The sequence below is a fragment of the Culex quinquefasciatus genome, chromosome 2 (genome assembly GCF_015732765.1).
Source record: "Culex quinquefasciatus strain JHB chromosome 2, VPISU_Cqui_1.0_pri_paternal, whole genome shotgun sequence".
In the NCBI taxonomy this organism is placed as follows: Eukaryota; Metazoa; Arthropoda; class Insecta; order Diptera; family Culicidae; genus Culex; species Culex quinquefasciatus.
In genome coordinates, this window is record NC_051862.1 from 183,908,562 (window position 1) to 183,929,091 (window position 20,530).

The 20,530-nt window shown below is 35.1% G+C and overlaps 2 protein-coding genes across 3 annotated transcripts in view; both read right to left on the minus strand.

Annotated features, from left to right (window-relative positions):
* Positions 1–4,758, minus strand: part of LOC6040853 — a 38,608-nt gene extending 33,850 nt beyond the window's left edge. Inside the window, exon 1 of the mRNA XM_038253127.1 lies at positions 4,507–4,758. The gene's annotated coding sequence lies outside the window, so the exon portion shown is untranslated. The remainder of the gene's footprint in view (positions 1–4,506) is intronic.
* Positions 4,759–9,739: 4,981 nt separating this feature from the next.
* LOC6040854 (ubiquitin-conjugating enzyme E2Q-like protein 1) overlaps positions 9,740–20,530 on the minus strand; it is a 174,194-nt gene continuing 163,403 nt past the window's right edge. The window contains exons 4-7 of one of the 2 annotated variants that reach the window (XM_038253340.1): positions 17,683–18,723; positions 11,442–11,577; positions 11,030–11,379; positions 9,740–10,957 (exon numbers count right to left, since the gene is read on the minus strand). In XM_038253340.1, the coding sequence (XP_038109268.1) occupies positions 10,873–10,957; positions 11,030–11,379; positions 11,442–11,577; positions 17,683–18,023 (912 nt within the window). In that variant the 5' untranslated portion in view covers positions 18,024–18,723 and the 3' untranslated portion in view covers positions 9,740–10,872. Of the gene's footprint in view, positions 10,958–11,029; positions 11,380–11,441; positions 11,578–17,682; positions 18,728–20,530 lie in introns of both variants that reach the window. The other variant, XM_038253339.1, reaches the window with a different exon arrangement.

Below are 20,530 nucleotides of genomic sequence, written 5' to 3' on the forward strand. Positions count from 1 at the left end.
TATACTATTGTTGAGAGAAGAAGCGGTTGATTGCATGTGGTTGTGATGAGCAAAGTCGACGATCTGATGCCGATGGTTTTTCGCGTTGCAAACTTTTTTTTAAATCATTTGTTAGCATTCAATCCATACGATTAGTTGTTTTCGTGGAGATTTGCTGTATTTTCAGATTTTATTTTATTTATTTAAATTGAGCATTTTTCCGTTTAATTTTCGTTGAATATTATTGCTATAGTGGCTAATATTTTTGCGATTATCACTGAGGAAAGATTATGAAATATATTTAAATCTGAACTTCATTATTATAAGGCTTTCTAGGCCCAGTGAAAAAAAATAAAATTTAACCCAAAAATGACGAACTCCTCGTCACAGTGTCCTGATGCAAACAATGATCGAGCTGTAGCTGTCACAGCCCTGCGAAGTATGTTGGTTGACATATCGGGCAGTCAGTCAAAAAAACCAGCTAGAAGTCGCTTGACCATTTTTTTTTTTTTTTGCTAGAAAGAGATAGGAATCCTGATGCAAACAAACGTCCAGCTGTCATGTAAACATACTTTGAATGTGTTGGTAAATTTCTGACTAGAAAGCCTTATACAAACAATCCATCATGTTATACATGTTTCGAAAGATAGTTGAAAAATATTTCCAATAAGCCAGAAAGATTGAAGATCTGGCAACACTTCCAACGGTTATGAGCACGTAAGGGTTAGGTTCACGCTTTTTGACGCTTTCATGGGAATCTCTAACGTTTAGAGCTTTCCTGCAGCTCTTCCTGGTCCAGCGAAAAAACATCACTAATTCTAGCGAAGCTAATCCAACAATCAGATAAGATTTACACTAAACCAGTAGGTTTTCAAACGGAATCAAACAATAAAGACCGCTTCTGGATGGATACAACCGCATCGACTCCATGAACAATTTCCATTCATGATTACAAAAAACTAACGATCTCTCCGTCAACTTTCTTAAGATGTCTTGACTTCAACTTTAGGTTCCAAAAGCTAGCTTTATTCTTCCAAAAAAAAACAATTTTCAATGATCAATAACAATACTCTCTACTTTTGGCGAACAGTAAATTGGTTCTACTTTGACAGTTCAAAATTGAGGCCGTTTTGCGAACCACTATTCAGCACCCAGCCTACGGTCATACTCTATTTGCTTAACCCTCTCCCGCCCATGGTTACTCCAGAGCACCAAAAGTTTGAACTCAAATATCTCGGAACTGACACAACTTTTCATGGTGCTTTAAGTTGCAGGTGTTCATGTAGAATGTATACTAACATCTCCCCAAATTTCATCAAATTTGGTTAAGCACAAGCAAAGTTACAGTGTGAAATGTAAACAAAAATGGGTCAATTTTAGGGAAATAAATAAGACCTGTTTCCGAAAGCCCGTAAAAATTACCAAACACAAAATTTTATGAAACAAGAAATGTTTTGCTATCATTTGAACCTTGGACAAGAACCCCTGTGAATAACATTGTGACTTTGGACCGGTTTTAAGTGTTTTTCAACCTTTTTCATTTGGTGCACCAGAGCACCACCTAGGCATATGAGCAACTAAATATTCGGGAGCACTTTTTTTCTAAATTACAGAAAAAAGCTTATTTTTATCAAAACAAAAGTTTATAAACGTTTTGACTAATCATAAACAAGACAAAACATTGTTATTAGACCGATAGTTTTATTATTTTCCTCATTTTTCATGAAAATGGTTGTTTGTGGGTTTTGAATGAGCCAATCAAAGAAACCTGAAAATGCAGAGATTTTAGAATTTGTAGTTAATACTTCAGAAATATGGTCTTACAGCAAAGAATAAGTAGTTTTTAACACATTTCAAAGCGTTTTCAAACAAATGAACCAATAGATTTGAAGAAAACGAGATTTTGTATTTAAAAAAAAAAAGTTGCTCATCTTCCTGATCGTGCTCTGGTGCACCACTTCAAATTCTACTTTTTTGTCCCAATTCGATGTTTGTGGGTCAAAGTAAAGTATTTCCTGCATTATTGTACCAAAATTAAGCGATTTACTATTTTTACGATAAGCAAACAGCTCTGGGCGTTAGAGGGTTAAGACATGCTGGAATTCTTGAAAAAAAAAATATTTGCAGCGATCTTAGTTTTCAAAATGATGATTTTTGCTTATATTTTTAAAACCTTTGAACAAGCAAACATTTATCAAAAAAGAAAAAGTTTTTCCATAATAACCTTGCTTACTCATTCTTAAAAAATATCAATTTAGAATTGAACAGAAAGTAACAATAAAAAGCAAATGAATTTGGAACAAAAATATGAATGTTTAAAATTAGACAAAATTAAAATAATACGATTTATAAGCAATATTTTACTAACGCAACAAAAAAACAACAAATATTTTTTGAAACAATGTTTCAAATTTTGGGTCAACCTTATTTTTATTATTCAATTAACCTGACTGAGAACTCAACTAATTTATATACAATTTCATAGGAAAATTAAAGGGCCAGCCATTGAAGAATTTTCAAAAGCCGTCACGGGCCTGAGGTGAGCAGCCTTGGCTTAATGGGAAATAAGCAAGCAAGTTTGAAGCAAGTATTTTTCTGAAGTTTTGCATAAGTTGTTTAAACATTCGAAATTGACGAATGGGATAGAATAAGGTCGTAATCCTTAACCTGACATTCATATTGTAACTGTGAGAATTGTTTTCTGGTTCTTTTCCGAAAGAAGATTATACTTTTATGAGAATAATAAAATTAAGAGATTTATCCTTCTTTTTTAAATTTTCAAATGCTCACAAGCAAAAGGTTAAAAGACCAAATCCCGGAATCATTCTGGATCCACTTTGAAATTTGGACACAGAAATTGAAGATAGAATAAGTGCAAAAAACGATTTGAATTATGTGAGATTCGAACAGAACCAATTTTACAATTTCACTTTTTTTCAAAGAACGTAGAACGTGTGTGTGTGTGTGTGTGTGTGTGTGTGTGTGTGTGTGTGTGTGTGTGTGTGTGTGTGTGTGTGTGTGTGTGTAGAAAAGTATAATTTGTATGCGACTTTGTATAAGCCGAATGCGAATAGAACTTTGCAAAACAACAGTACATGTGAAAAATATGTTTGGGGTATGTTTAGATGACTGAAAAGTTATCTTTTGAGCAACTATTCAAGGCGATCAAAATTAAATTGGCAGTGTTGCCAATCGCCTTCTATCGGATGGGGAAGTAAAACGTCGGTCCATTTGCGTAAAAGAGGTTTTGGGTGACTCGCCACACACAACCTTCGGACGCCTAGAAATGAGCAGAAACTTACAACAGAGTCCACAAAAGACCCGGGGGTCGTAAAAGTGGATTGATTTGCTTTTTTTAAATTAAGTTCTGCATTTCTGAACCGGAGAAGGCTTGTTCTTTTTTTTAAGTTGATAGCATTCAAAGTTATTACGAAATGTTTATGCGCATTATCTAGGTGATATTTTGAAACATTTGTAGTCTGTGTACTGAAACGAATATTCTACAAATCTGCCTAATTATTTGAAAGAAGACAGTGTTAACAGATAGCACAAACTAAATATTTAGCATTTTGATGATAATTAGCCGAAGATGAATTCATCTTCGAACAAAAAAAATTATCTTGACAGAAACAAATGGATAAACTGTTTTAAAATGTTGATGACCTCCCTTTTTTTGGTTTATTTGGGGTTTTATATTTACCATGAAACGACATCTTGAATAAAACTCCTTCAAAAAGATGCTGTTTTCAATGAAAGTCAAACAATTGTGTTTGACTGCAAGTTAGTCAACATTGAACATTCCACCTTTTTCCGAATGTTTTACCTTATCTTACCTAGTCTTATCAGCAAACTCCCACTATAAACATTAGTTCTGTTAATGCTAGAAAGCTTCAAATACACTCTTCTTCAACACACTGTCACTGAGCACCCACTCTAGAACGATCCAATTAATGACGATTCCATTCTAAAATTATCTCCCCGTCCATTTGTTGCACACAACCGCAGTCACTGTCCACCCGAAAACGTCATCGAGATTCGCGTTCGTCGCGAAATTCCTCCACCATTGCGAAAATGGGAACACTCCGAGATTACGACGGGGGAACCATCCGTCCCTTCCGTTCCTCCCTCAAAGGTAATTAACGTGCTCCTTCTCTCGTTCAATCTGTCTGCGCCGTCAGTGCATCTCTGTCTCGCTTGTCAGCTTGACTCCGGACCTCTTCCTTCCTGCTGCACTTCCAGCCAGCCCCCCTTGGCCAACTTGGATCTCCGCGATTCAACCTTTCTTCACCTTTTTCAGAGGCAACGCGCAGCCAATTTTTGCACATTCACCGTCGATTCTGTCGAAACGGAATCGTCATTCCGGACTCATTCGGATTCGCACTTCTCTCCCCAAACAACTAAAACTATTGAAAAAAATCTCCACTTCATTGTTTCGCTCCGCTGCCAATTCGACGATGAATGAGGTAAGAGAAAAAAAAGAGCCTTCCATTGTGCAAAAAAATATGAAGCCAGCAGACTCTATCTTACCAAAATAGTTGGTATTTTCTGGTTGCCCCTGGAAAAATAGCTTGATTCCTGTGTACAACGTTACGACCCACACGAAGACGAACCCGCGGACACTCCGGAGTGGACCAGTTTTTAAGCACGCACACACTTTTCAACTCCGAAACTGGGCAATTTTCACAACCAAAATAACGCAAATCCGCGAACCGTCGTCACCATTTTTCCACTTGCGATTGAATTTTTGCTTGAATGAAAAACATTGACAGCAGCAGAAAGACGTTTACGAGAGAGAGAGCTAAGCTGCAGAGAGAGGGGAAAAATAATGACAGCTGACTGTTTGCGGGAGAGCGCGAGCGAGCGAGCAGTGGTGCCAAATGGCTGGATCGGGATTATGAATGAAAGTGCCCAGTGAGGTAGGAATTGTGCGAATTGGTGTGTTGGTTTTGGTTTAAATTTACAGTGGCGCTTCGATTATTTGAAAATAATTTTGCTGGAATTTCACTCCAAGCTTTTCTTGGACTTTGAAACAATACAAAAAGTGCACGAGTCGTACATTTATCCAACGAGGTTTACGGAGTTAGATAAATATGACAAGTGTTGAAAAAATCAAGTTTTGCAACGAGTTGCTTACAGTATTTTTTGCAATTCTAAAAAACGCTTTCTGAATGGAATTTTATGTCAAACATTCATGTGCTAAGTAAATTCGCCGTTCAAAACAAAACAATATTGAAAAATGTTACTTTTGGATGCAAAGAGAACGACTCTTTGTACTGTACTCTGAAACATAAACTTCATCGATGTGAACAATAATAATAAAAATTTGAGCTGAATTTTAAGACCCAATTACTAACGTTTTTTCCAGGATTCGTTGCAGTTCTAAAAAAAATCATTATATTGTTTAGTTATGAGAATTTACAAATAAAATACTATCACATAGAATGTAAGGCCGTTGCAAATATTATTAAAAGATTAGAACACCCCTTTTTTCTATTTTTTCTTCAAAAGTTTCAAAATTTAAATGGAAATAGAAGTCTAATCAACTGAAAACTATTTGAAATGCATTTTTCTGCGTTTAAAATTATGTTTAGCATATCTGAAAACAATCAAAAATATTTTGGATTTTTATGAAAGTCCGTTGTACGAAGCTTTTTTGGGGGGAAAAAACGTCGATACTTAGAGAGTCGTTGGGGGAGGGGAACCCCGTGGATGTGTTTTAGGCGTAATTTTGTTGAGAGATCAGTATTAATTATTTTAATGCAATGATTTATGAGTTCAAAGTAAAGTTACTGTAAAAAAGTCCTCTCCATATCATCGTTGATCGTAAGGCACGCTGACGGTTTTAGTCCTCTGGGTAATCGTGGTGCCAAATTACAAGTATATAGTACATATTGAAATAACAATGTATGAGTGTTTTGGTGTGTTAATAAGAAAGCCCTTCCCATAGAGATATCTACGTGCGCATGTATTGCGTGTACGTACACGAAAAAGATTGAGGTTAAATTTTGTACCCGCCAGCAAAACAAATGGGGTGCTAGTGTGCGTGAGCTCGGGCTTAGATAACTCTATAGCATCGTTGCCCAGAAGGCTCGCCGATGGGTCTAGTATGAAAGTCCTCCCCATAGCATCGTAGCTCGGGAGGCATATACCCAGGGTTGCGAATGAGCGAGCGCTCACGGAAAGCTTGCTCGCTTCAGCTGTAGCGTGAGTTTTTATCAGGTAGCTCATGCTTGCTCACGCTCACCGGAGCGTTTTGCGCTCACGTGAGCCGGTGAGCCAAAGTAGGTAGTAGTTTTTTCCTGTTGAAGCATCTGCCTGTTTGAAACAAAGTTTCTAGAACTATCTCAGCACAGGCAGCAAAAACAAACAAGAAAGTGGTCGAACAAACAAAAGTAGGCAATGAAACGGATTTGATCAGTGAACCGAAATTTACGTTCTATTTAAAATCTAGACATTTTTCGAACAAGGAACAAAAACTAAATTCATAATGTAAACATTCATTTACGTTAAGAGATGCACTGTTTGTTCACAAATCAAATCCATATTGGACCATATTGTATTGTTGTTATGTACAAAAATATTGACAATTTATGTATATTTTATTTATTTTTAAATAATCTTTTAAACAGTTACAATCATCCATGTTCAAAAAATCATATATAATTTGTAATTGAATATTTTCAGAGGTTTGGTTGCGAAAGTGTTGAATAAAATCCACTTGTTGGAAGAAGAACCAACCTTTTCGTGGTGAAAAATATTGAAAATTTATTTGATTTGAGTCAAAGGGGTTATTTCAACCCTTAGGAATTTTGAGGCATATATTTAAAAATAGAACTGTTTCAAAAATGTTACCCTTTTTTTCTAAAATGTTTGCCAAATAAAGACTAAACTTATAGAAATGATTAGCCGTTTCTAATCACTGAATCACTGAAAGATTTAATAAACGGAATAACTTTTTTTTAATGGTAGCTCATTCTGACCCGCAATCTGGAAATGTAGTCAAAACACTGATTAGGTACATAAAAACAGTTTAATGTTATATTTTAATCAACCAAGCATTTAACCTTGAATCGAACTTACCAAAGCATAAATTCTCTTGAATCCATTCATTGTTTTGTAAGTTTTTCTAAGGTTTCAAAAAAAAAATCAAATTATTCGCTCTACAGCATTGCCTTGGCGTTCTCGATTACGAGATTCCTACTCCTACTCTAAGGTTAACAGGCCCTTTTATTTAGGCGTCTATACCCTTCCGCCCCTCTCTGCTACAATAAGGCCTTTAAATTCTAAAATAAATTAAATAAATACATTCGACTGTATGTCAAAAAAAATATTTGACCCTTGCGAATCCAACTTTTTATTTAAAAACATGATTGATGAAAATAAGCTATTCAAATTCATATATCATAAAATTTGTTCACAAAGTCATATTTCCACAGCCCTACTGCACCTTACGCAAAAAATCCATCTAGAATTAAAAAAAAAAAACTTTCTCAAAAACGTTAAATGATTAGCGACACGTCCAAAATGAGCGCTCCGTGAGCGAAATATGAGCGCGAGCGCGAGCGTGGAGCAAACGCGAGCTGAAAAAATCGGAGCAAACGTGAGCGCGGGCAAACGGGAGCTAGCTCGCGCAGCTCCTCCTCACGAATGAGCGAAAAGTGAGCGCTCATGAGCGCGTGAGGAACGCAACACTGCATATACCTTATTTTACTAACCCAAAAAATAACAATCCTGTGATGCTTGAAGGAGATGCTGAGGATTCAACGGTCCAAACCTCGGTCCAAACAGTGAAAGATGGTTAATCATTTTTTAATTCATTGTTTAACTTCAGCTAATCTGTCAATAACGGAGTAGCAGTTCATTGATAAATTAAAAACTAATGACTGCAAAATAACTGGGCAGGTGTAGAATACATTGGCCATGGCCTGATTTTTTTTTTCGAGGGACATAAACTTAAAAAAACATTTGCAACGGTCTAGCAAAATCTGAATTCATAAAATATTAGGCTGTGTAAATTTTATTGATTATTGAAAAGTAAACATTTGAAGATAACTTTTTATAAGTTTACAATCGCGTTGGATCGTTTTTTATGCGAGCTTTTTTCTCGAGATTTTATATCAAATCAAAAATGATTAAAAACTAGTGAAGAAAGTTTGCTAGCGAAATTCATTGTTTTGCGGTTATTCCATCCATGCTGGGGACCCCATACTAAATGCTTCCTCTTGAGTTGAGCCTGCGCAGAAATTTTGTTGGTCGGTGTTATGCATACAATATATCATGTCCTAACATTACAAAATTGAATTGAATAGAGACAAAATTAAAATTAATCAAAAATATGCACAGTGAGCAGTGTTTTAATTTTTTTTAACATTCTCAACAGTCAATGAACTATTTAACACTGTTCCCTAGAACACGAACTATCTCAAAACTGGAAAAAACCAAAACGCATCAAATTTACGGGTTAAATTCGCTTCGGTGATTTTAGCGCCATGTGATGTGATGATTTTCAAGAACAGATTGCATAGGAATTGATAATTGGGAATGAAAACAACTCCACTTGAATTGATCCTCAACACCATGACAGCCGTTCATTGCCGGCCGCTCCCATCTCCATCGCGCACCAGGGACAAGGAAAGGGATTTGGAAGACGGGAAGTGTTGATGCTCCACTTTTTTAAAGGGACAAATCTCCACTGTGTCCCCAAGTTAGTTTCGCTTGGAGTTGGACGATTTTTGAGAAGGTATAAGGTTTAGGATACGCTCTAAGCAAGCGTTGCGACCAATGGCATTACACTCAAACCCCGATGGTTTGACACCAACTGTTGTCAAACGAACGGGGTCACGTTTTAGTTTGACACCCCTTTTACACGGAGTTCACACGCACTACTAAACGTTTGTTTTGAAAGTGTGCGTGAGCGCCGTGTAAAAAGTGACAGTTCGTCACTTTTTAGTTTGACTTTGACCAACCAACGGGGTACAAACTAAAAAAGTGTCAAACGAAAAAGTGACCAACCACCGGGGGTTGAGTGTATGTGTTTATAGGTTAAAGTTTTATCACAGTCTGTGGTTTTATTCTCAAGGCAAGCAACCGGATGCTGCTGTTGAGTAAAATTTACGGGTTAAATTCCATTTAAACTTCAAAATTAAAGGCCAGGTCCTGTCGTAGCAAACCAAGCTCATTATATAAATATAATGAGCTTGGTTGGCTACGACAGGACCTGGCCTTAAATTTTGAAATTTAAATGGAATTAAACCCGTAAATTTAATAATAATATATTATGTGGATATAATTAATATATTATGTGGAATCCGGGCTCAGTACACTCAGAGGATCATATCTTGAAATGCTCGCAAAATAACAAATAAAACCAAAAATTTAGTTAATACCATGCGGGAAAATATAAATCTGCGATTATGACATTCGGGGAAATGGAATTTTTTTGGGTGATAGCCATTCCAGAAAACGACAGCTCGGCAAAATGGTCATGCAGGTAAATGACATTCGGGTATATGGAATTATCGGGAAAAAGATTTTCGAGGAAATGGCCATTCGCAAACATGCTTTTTAGTGGCAGTCATCATGGATGTAGTCGTTCAGGGAAATGATGTTCGGGAAAATTACGATAAATTACGTTTTGATACATGAGTGATACACAGCAATTTATTTTTTGATTTTTTTTAACGAGGAAAGATTTTGAAATATGTTTATTTTCTATGCATGGAACTTTTAGGACATGTCATCATTTAAATAAAAACAGTAGTTTTTATATCTTCCTTCCATAATATTTGTTTTATTCTACACTACTAGCAAGTACACGTTGATTCACTTTTCGCCTTGGGTAGACATTAAGCTATGGCGCCGAACCAGGCTATTCTGAATGCATCTTTTGTTTTTTTGATGTTACCCTTAAACAAATTTGAAAATAATAATCCTTATGTTATACCATTTCTTTCTAGTTTTTATAATACATTTGAGAAATAAAATGCGTCGACGGTGAGATTTGAAAATCTCTTCCGTAAAACAAGGTATTTTTTTCTGAAATTTTGGCGGCTAACTTTAATCCGATTATGTGGTTTGTTACAATTACCGCTTAAACTAAGGGAGGCAACGAGATGACGAGTAGGGCTAAAATGGGGGGACAATTTTTTTTTCTGTCCGATAATGCTCTACACTGAGTTTTGACGAATTTACACTAGTAAGGTAGTAGTAGTACACAGTTTATCAATTGGTAAATAGCTATAAGCACGTATTCTACACACTCAGGTGTATGCAAGAGATGTGGTCTAGATTTTTTTTTGCGTTCTAAACGAATCTAAATGTGAGTGATTTGATAAAGCGCCGATGAGAAACTAGATTTAAGTTTTTTTTTAAACTGTGATTTCCTAATCGTGTAACAGTTTGTAATCACAATTTTATCTATAAATCTGTTGACTCAATGTTCAAAAATTATAGCATTTTTTCATTAAATCATTTTGTTCCCGATGAAGGGAAACTTTGATTTCCTGAAAAATTCTAAAATTTCATAAACTTTCAATATAGGTCGGAATTTTTGAACGAGATCATTATTTTGGCTGAGCACTGTTTTATCTGTTGTTCACTTTAAAATCTAAACGTTTCATTTTATCACAAAAAAGTAAAATATAAATTCATTTGTTTCGGTTGAACAGCAATCGTAAATCGGCTTTTAAAATGGCGAGTTCTTAGTGAATGTGTCTGTGTGTGTGTGCCGGTGTAGTTGTGAACACTTAAAAGACTAATATAAATTCCGTAACGATCTCTCGCGTGCGCGCATTTCTCCTCTCATCTAACGCTAATTTAGGAGTGTTGTTCCTGCTGTTTAAATTGAGTACAAATTGAGCTATTGAGCACCACCCACAAATCTGTTAAGCCTGTCTAACCATCGTTCATCGCGGGCGTCACCCAGCCGTACTTTTCGTGCGTTTTGACTAGTGACCGGAAGGCTTCCTCCGCTGTTCGCCTAAAAGAAAATGATATTAGTCTTTTTCTGAACAAATGAAAATTAAGAAAAAAAAAAATATGTTCAACCAACCTGCTAAACTCCTTGGTGGCCTTGGGTTTCCGCGAGACGCGCCCCTGCCCCTTGACGAGGCTGGCCGCGAACTGCATCAGGACGGCTTCGACGGTGTACGCACTGGCCCAGCCCCGGGGCGTCAACAACTCCATACAGATGGCCCCGCCCTCCATCACGAAGCCCTTCTCAATTCGCGGTTCGACGACACGCATAAAGGGTGGCGCGAAGGGAAAGTTGTCCGGAAACACCAGGTGCAGCAGGATAAACGGGATGCCCAGCTCGACCAGATCTTCCGCCAGCGGCGAGTCCGGATCGAGCCGGTAAAGGCGCGCGTGCCACTCGTACAGGTTGTCGTTGACGAGTTCGACCTAAAATGATATGGTTTTAATGAGAAATTCTCTAAACAATTGAATATATAGCTGAATATTACTGTGAAGTAAGGTTCTGCTCGGGAGTGCTGCAACCGCTCGATTTCCTTGAGTTCTTTCATTAGTCGTCTGGACCGGATCGTCGTGTCCAGTGGCTTCGTCATAGGAACTAAGCTGGTGGTGCTGGGCGCGACGGAACTGGAATAGTAATAATTTAGTGTTAAGTTTCAGTGTTTGATTAATTGTTTTATTTAGTGATAAAATCATTAAAACAGGATGCTTAAGAAATCCAAAGTCTTTAAACATGTATCTGATGCATTATTTCAACTTTTTATGTTTGCCAATGCGACGTCGAAGTTGACGAAGACGGCCACTAAGTTTTGTAATCGGTCCGATTGATCCACACGGGCGAGACAATGCCGATATATTAGAATCATTTTCTAATGCAAATTATTGTTTATTAAGTAAATACAGCTATTGATTTCTTTTCTCTAAAAAATAATCTTTGCCTTATGTTAAAACTCATGAATGTTAAAGTTAGTTTTGCTAAACAGTTTTTTTAAATAAAGAAAAAGGAATTTATTTTGTTTTTTTTTTTAACATTTGCATTTCTGTTTTTGACATTTTTGTTCTCAGAAAATGAGCTGTTCTTATTTTTTTTTATGAAAGAAAACAGTTTACTTTCTGTAAGTTCAAACATTGCTTTGAAAAGATGGAATGTTAAAAAGAATTATTAAATATTTTCTCGATTTTTAAATTTTATATTCTCGAAGTTTGATTTTTTTTAATAACTGCACTCTATAAAGAGCTGAGCTATTGAAAAAAAACTCTTCAAATATTATTTAATGCGTCTGCATTTTAATTTTTTGGAGGTTTTGGGGGAATGATGTTCTTGCCAATTAACATTCCAACTCCCAAGCCCACAAAAAAGTTGGAACGGTTAATTCAACTCGCTGGTTCTTGTGCATTACTCAAGCAATCGAGACTATTATTTTTTCTAGTGATTTGTTTTTTTTTACAATTTAATCAAATCTGTGATTTTTGCGATCAAAAATATCGTACCAAATAAGACGGCGAAGGCATTTTGTTTGTTCGTGGTTCGAATATCTAAAGAATTTTGTGGAATGCGCATCGCATTCCATGGATATCTATATGAAAAAACCAGGGGGATGCTAACGGCAGCCATCTTGGGGGTTGAGATTGATACCGCGCAAAAACTGCGCACAGTAAAAACAAACATATGTTTTCATTTATATTTTTTTAAATAACATAAATTCTGAATTACTGTAGTAAAAGTAAAAACTATAAAAAAAAAAATAAGTTAAACGTTTCATGAGATAAGAGAACAACTTTAAATAAGGTTATCAGCCAGATGTGTTCTTAATGATCCCAACTTTGGTAGTCTATTTTGCCCATACATTGAGAAACATCACATCAAAATCATACTCTTCCTTTTAAACGTAAATTGCGGTAAAATTTTCCCTAAAAAAATAATCAGGCTTTTTTCCATTTTATGCATGCAGTTTTTGTACTTTTTTACAGTGCGCAGATGGTTTGTTTTGGTTCCGTATTGAACAGCTGTTCTTTTGTTCTGGTGCCGTAAATACAGTTCTCTTTTGTTCTGGCTTTGTTTTGGTGCCGTAATTGACAGCTTGTGATGGCTACGGCCGAGTTGCCTGTAGTGAGATATAGATATCACCCCCCCCCCCCCTTGAAAAAACTGATCTTTTGCACTTAGATTTTTTAAATTTTTATTTTGAGCCTTATTTCAAAACTAAACCAAAAATTCAATTGATTCCAGTAAGGTTACTGAATTTTCACGATTTCGTGGACAGTGTAAAATCCATGATTGTTTTGAAATCCATGATTTTTTTGAAATAAAAAAAATGTTTCATTTAATTTTTTTTTTTAACAAAAATCAATTTCCAGAAATTATTATTTTTAATTTTATTGTATGAAAATTTTAAAGTAAAGTCAATTGCAATTGAAAAGAACTTTAGATTGTTTTTGATAAAGTGAGTTTTACTGAAAAATAAAAGTTTTTCGTTTAAAAAAGAGTGTCAATGATTGATCATTCCAGAAAAAAAAATCGGATGGAAAAAGAAACAAAAAATTGAAATTTTTTAGTCATCATTTAATTTTTAGTACCAATTTGTAAAAATTCCTTATCTTTTCGAAAAAAATATTTTTAAAATTTTGGAATCAACTCTAATATTTGAAAAGGGAACGTTCGACCTTTTTAAATGTTAGTCTTGGTGCCAAAATAAAAAATCTAAATAATCAGATAATTTCACAAATATTTCATGTTTTGACATTGATAATAGAATCATATTTTGATAAAAAATCCTAAATCGGCGGTATAATATTTTTCCATACATTTCTATGGCCTTTACGATTTGCGGCAATTCTCTACGAAATCGGTCTTTTTTTAATTTTAATTTTTTTTAATCCGGCTAAAACTTTTTTGGTAGCCATTTTGCATCATTAGTTTGTCCATTTAATTTTCCATACAAATTTGGCAATGATGTATGAAAATTCAAAAATCTGTACTTTTCGAAGGATTTTTTGATCGATTTGGTGTCTTGGGCAAAGTATGGATGAGGACTACAAAAATGATACATGGAATTTTTTTTAATTCAACTCTATTTTTATTTTTTTTTTACCGAGTTATGAATTTTTGAATCAACTTTGATTTTTTCAAAAAATCGAAATATTGGCCGCAAAAAAATTTTAACTTCGGCGTAATATTGAATGTTTGGCCTTTTTAAAATGTTAGTATAGATTTAATTTTTGTTGGAAATATTGTTGTTGACAAGATCGCAAAATTTCACGAATGTTTCATATTTTAACTTTGAAAATTGGACTATTAGTTGCTGAGATATCGACAATAGAAAATGGTGGGTTGTTTGGGTAAGACTTGGATAACATCAATTTTCCTGTTTAACCTTTGCATGGCAATATTTATCTCAGCAACTAAGGGTCGTATCAACAAAGTTCAAGAAAGCAAAATATAGATAATTTCTCAGCTTTTTAAAAATATTTTTTTCAAAAGTGCGCAATCCTGGGCACTAATTTCAAAAAATGAATAACTGCGACTATTTAAAAAAAAGTCACCTAAAAATTGCTATGACTAGAAAACGGTGCACTTTATCAAAATTTCACTTAAGTACTATTTGATTGTAAATATGATTTTACATCAAAAATTTAAGTTGAACAATTTTTGCGACCAGTATTTCAAAAAATCAGTATTGATTCAAAAAATCATAACTCGGTCGAAGATGTTTTGCCCATTCTGGAAATTTCTGAAAAGTTGGCATATGATGATGTCCTCTAAAACATATCAGAAAATGAAAAAAAATATTTTTTTTTTTTTTTTTGCAAATCAAGTTTTAGTCACAAAAAGTGAAATTAAAAATCACAATTTTTTTTACCTTGCATCATTTTTTTTCAGTGTAGTCCATATCCATACATATATTTTTGCCGAAGACACCAAATCGATTAAAACATTTCTTCAAAAGGTTTTTGAATTTTCATAAATCATTTTTGTATGGACAGCTGCCAAATTTGTATGGAAAATTATATAGATAAACTCTAGCAAAACAATGCCAAAGGGCCGTTGTGGGTTTGTAAACAAAGAGTGTATCCCTTTCATGCCAGATGTAAACACCCTCTAGCGTGAGCAGGACACACTCTTTGTTTACAAACCCACAACGGCCCTTTGGCATTGTTTTGCTTGAACTAATGATACAAAATGGCTTCTTTGGGCATACCAAAGGCACCAAAAAAGTTTCAGCCGGACTAAAAAATACAAAAAATTTAAATTAATAAAAAAGACCGATTTCGTAGAGAACTGCTCCATGAACAAATATTTCAATGATTAAATATTGAGAGAATGCTTTTGGAAGTTTCATAGGCAAAAAATTGCGACATCAATTATGAAAAATATATGCAACGGTTTTTTTTTTATTTTTGTTTCACGGAGATTGATTGGATAAATTGTGTCCTGACAAAAATCTTAGTTGAGTTTTTTATACATACTAGCTTAATTTACTAAAATGTTGTCAGAGTTATTGTTTGTCAGTGAGTGAGTCAAAAAGTGGCCCATTTTTTACTCAATCTAAACGAATCATTGTTCATAACCAATTAATCGTTGGATTTGCCTTTAAAAATCTCTGCCACGGGTCCCCCACAGACCGTTATTATGCAGAAAAAATTTCCACCCAAACCAATGATTGGACATGGTTTCTGGGACCATTCTGCACCTCTGGACCAAATTTCAAAATATTTGCCGGCAGAAATTTCGAATACGGCCAGTTTTAGTATTTTTAGTTGAAATTAAGGGGAAATCGCATGTAAAATGCATAGGAAAACTTCAAAGTTTTAATGTTTTAACTCTAAAACGTTACTGGTCAGGGTTTTAAATTGTACTTACATGTGGTAGAATGATATATTTTTTTTATGGAACTGACTTAGCCGGATTAAGCCTTAGTTAAGTGACTTAAGTACATTATTTACAAGTTTATATCTAAATTTAAAAAAAAAAACTCCTTCATTAGGCAATTTTAAGTCTAGGAAGACTAGATTGCATAAAAATAATTAAAATGGGGTAACTTTGAGCCAAGGGGTGACATTGTACCAAATTTTACGTTTGTTTGATAACTAAATAGCTTAACAATAAGCTCGATAAGCTTGAATTGTAAGGATTACTCGTTGCAAATATTGTTGTCTTCTCCCACAATTTTGAAAAATTCCATAAAAAGTTAAATAAGAACGAAAAAAACTACAAAGGATTATTAGCCTTATTGTTGTACCCTGACAAGAGTTTTAGGACACAAACTACATTAGAACTTACATCATCCTTCATATGTAAATATTTATAAGTTTAATAACCTATACATATCAGACTAAACTTTTTTCACATTTTCTTAAGATATGCCAGGCTTGTTAAAATAGTAGATGAGTGGTTGTGTTTTCGCATGAGACAGGAGGAGGAGACAGGTTTTTTTATTGAAGATTGAAGAGGCTTTATATAATATGTTTTCGTCTCTGGAGTAGGTTTTGTTTTACTGAATATATTATCAGTAAAAGTACTTGCTGATCATTAATATGTTTTGATGAATTTCAACGATGATCAAACTGTATCAACAATACATTAATCAATTATAAAATACAGTTTTTATGATGATCAACTGCAATTTTGCAAATTTATAATTGGTTTGAAATATTAATCCTGTGGGAAGTTGTGCCATTAAACTTTTGCTAATTATAATCATTACACAGGGCAACAAAAATGTTTGAGCTAAATGATAGCTGAAACACTCACTACATTTCGTTCGTATGGTTCAAGTTTCTAAACGTTTAAAAACAAAAAAAAACAATTTTATTATTAATGCAATGCTACAAACTTGCCACGTCACATAATTGTTTTTCTTTTATTTGTATTCAGAAAGAATCAATTCAGAATTGGAACATGTGCGCATCATTTTTAAATTTGTCACTTATAGGTGATTTAAAATCAATAGGGCTTTTAAAACATATTAATTTGCGATTTGCGAAGCAATATCATCAAATTATTGTTGGGTTTGGGAACATAAATAGACCAAATTAACACAAATATTGACATAAACTTAATGCTTATCGAAACAATCTTTTGTTTTGGCTCAAAGTTACCCCATTTTAGTTATTTTTATGCAATCTCCTAGACTTAAATTGGCCAAATGAAGTAGTTTTTTTTTAATATTTAGATATAAACTTGTAAATAATGCACTTAAGTCACTTAACTAAGGCTTAATCCGGCTAAGTCAGTTCCGTGAATCGTTTTATATCATTATACCACATGTAAGTACAATTTAAAACCATGACCAGTAACGTTTTAGAGTTAAAACATTAAAACTCTGAAGTTTTCCTATGCATTTTACATGCGATTTCCCCTTAATTTCAACTAAAAATACTAAAACTGACCGTATTCGAAATTTCTGCCGGCAAATATTTTGAAACTTGGCCCAGAGGTGCAGAATGGTCCCAGAAACGATGTCCAATCATTGGTTTGGGTGGAAATTTTTTCTGCATAATAACGGTCTGTGGGGGACCCGTGTCTGCGTGTTCGTTCATGAGTACACAGAGTTTGAGTTTAAACCATTGATTGGGTTTTGAGAAACTTTCACTGATATAATTTAAAAATTGGAAAATAACTAGTAAACGCTAATGGTCGATAAATGCACTGATACAATTCCTAATTCTCCGAACATTAAAACCATAATGAACAAAAGAAAAAAAACAATCATTTTTGTTTACAACACTCACCATCGCAACCTCCGCATCGGACTATCGGTTCCGTTCGTTTTACTGCTCGCGTTCCCACTCCCACTCCCCGCTCCACCTCCTCCTCCGTAATGATGATGTGAATGGTGATTACTACTACTGCCGCTTCCTCCTACTCCTCCCCCTCCTCCAGCAGCACTCCCCACCCCACTCCCACTGGGGACAATGGCTCCGGCCACCGCCAGCACCATCGGATCCCCCGCCGGTCCACTCGCTGCCCCATCACCACCTTTGTCTTTCTGGGCCGCCTTTTCCTTCTTGTCCGGACTCTTGAAGAACTTCCGGATGGCCGCGGCCATCTTGTCCTTCGACCGGGAGGACATTTTCGTTTTTTTTTAGGTTACGGTTAAGGATGCACACTTGGTTGATTTTGACGACCTTCTTCTTTTTTTGTTTTGCCTCTCAAAATCTGCTTTTCCGGGTTCGTTTCCGTCGGCCAACGTTTTTCCTTCTGTTTTTATCGGTTCTTGGCGGTTCTGTGGCGAACACCATCTGCCCCGGGGGATGAAGGTCGCTGCCAGTGCCAGGTGGTCACCACCAGATTTCCGAACCCACGTTGACTACGGTGTTTATTGGTTTGTTGGCTCGTTTTGGACCCTTTTGGGCATGCTGTGGGATGTTTTTGCACGTGTTCAAGTGGGCGAATGTTCTCAATTTAATGGACTTGACGAAGGACGAATCAATTCACTCCAAAAAAGAACTAGATTATCCCCAGATCCATTCGGGCCTAGTTGTCTCTTTCAGGAAGTTTCCTCAACAAAAAATAGGACGAAAACTTTTTCCTTCCAGAACCACCCTCGCTGGCACCGATTTGGGATCAGTTGTCACGTGGGCCGACACAACTCTGGCGAAGAAAACTTTTGTCACGATGAATCCTACTCCACCTTCAAGGGGAAACTTTCTCCCGATCAACCGACCAGCAGTGAAAAGTTTTCCTTCCTCCTTGGGTTGGTTTTATTTGATTTTGTCGTCCCCCGGCAGCAGACTTGGATGAAAACTTGAGAGTTCCAAGATTTCCACGAGCTTCCTGAAAAAAAGATTGAGAAAGAAAAACACATTTAAATACTGGGCGCGTTTTGTTTGAATGGCGCGGGAAAATTGGAAAAGCTGGTCCAGCAGCTTGGGCCGGAAGGAATGACGTGAGAAAAGTTAAATAAAAAAGGGAAAACTCGCCGGGGGAACCAGTGCAGACTTTCCCTCAGCGAGAGATGCAGTTACATAAATATTTGTCAGCGAGCTTTTTTTCCTCGCTTTTTATTAGAGCTGCGACAGGATTTGTTCGGGATGAACTGCTGCCGGTCGGGCGCAGCAGCAGCAGCAGTGTTTTGCGAGAAAAGTTGGGATTATTGTGCTAGCACTGACTGTTTTGCATCGGAGAGAAGGATTTTAATGAAATGAAATAAGTTTATGGGAGTGTGCTTAGCAATTCGCTCAGATTTCGGTCATTCGATTTTTTTTGTATTTTTTAATTCGGCTGAACTTTTTTGGTGCCTTCGGTATGCCCAAAGAAGCCATTTTGCATCATTATTTTGTCCATATAATTTTCCATACAAATTTGGCAGCTGTTCATACAAAAATGATATCAGAAAATTCAAAAATCTGTATCTTTTTAAGGAATTTTTTGATCGATTTGGTGTCTTGGGCAAAGTTGTAGGTATGGATATGGACTACACTGGAAAAAAATGATACAAGGTTAAAAATTTTTGGATGATTTTTTATTTAATTTTTTGTCACTAAAACTTGATTTGCAAAAACACTATTTATATTTTTTTCATTTTCTGATATGTGGGACGAGGTGCCAACTTTTCAGAAATTTCCAGAATGGGCAAAAAACCGAGTAATGAATTGTTGAATCAATACCGATTTAAAAAAAACCGAATATTGGTCGCAAAAAAATTTCAACTTTATTTTCCGATGTAAAATCGAATTTGCAATAAAAAGTACTTTAGTAAAATTTTGATAAAGTGCACGTTCTTCAAGTTATAGCCATTTTTAGGTAACTTTTTTGAAAATAGTCTCAGTTATTCCTTTTTCAAAATAAGTGCCCATGATTGCCCAATTTTGAAAAAAATATTTTTGAAGAGCTGAGATTCTCTATATTTTGCTTTATTTAACTTTGATGATACGACCCTTAGTTGCTGAGATATTGCCATGCAAAGGTTAAAAACAGGAAAATTGATGTTTTCTAAGTCTCACCCAAACAACCCACCATTTTCTAATGTCGATATCTCAGCAACTAATGGTTCGATTTACAATGTTAAAATATGAAATTTTCTGATTTTTTCGAAAACAATATTTTCAAAATTTTCAAATCCAGACTTATATTCAATATTACGCCCTTTTGAAATGTTAGTCTTGATTTAATTTTTTTTGAAAATAATGTTTTCGAAAAGTTCGGAAAATTTCACGAATGTTTCAAATTTTAACATTAAAAATCGGACCATTAGTTGCTGAGATATCTACATTAGAAAATAGTGGGTTGTTTGGGTGAGACACAAATTTTCCTGTTTTTAAACTTTTGCAATTTTTGAAAAAAATCAGTATTGATTCAAAAATTCATGACTCGGTTGAAGATTTTTTGCACATTCTGGAAATTTCTGAAAAGTTAACATTTTATGTCCAAATCAGAAAATGAAAAAAATAGATTTTTTTTGGAAATCAAGTTTTGTGACAAAAAGTGAAATTAAAAATCACAAAATTATTTTTACCATGTATTATTTTTTTTCAGTGTACTCCTTATCCATACCAACAACTTTGCCAAAGACACCGATCTAAAGTTCCCTCAAAAGATACAGATTTTAGAAATTTCATATATCATTTTTGTATGGAC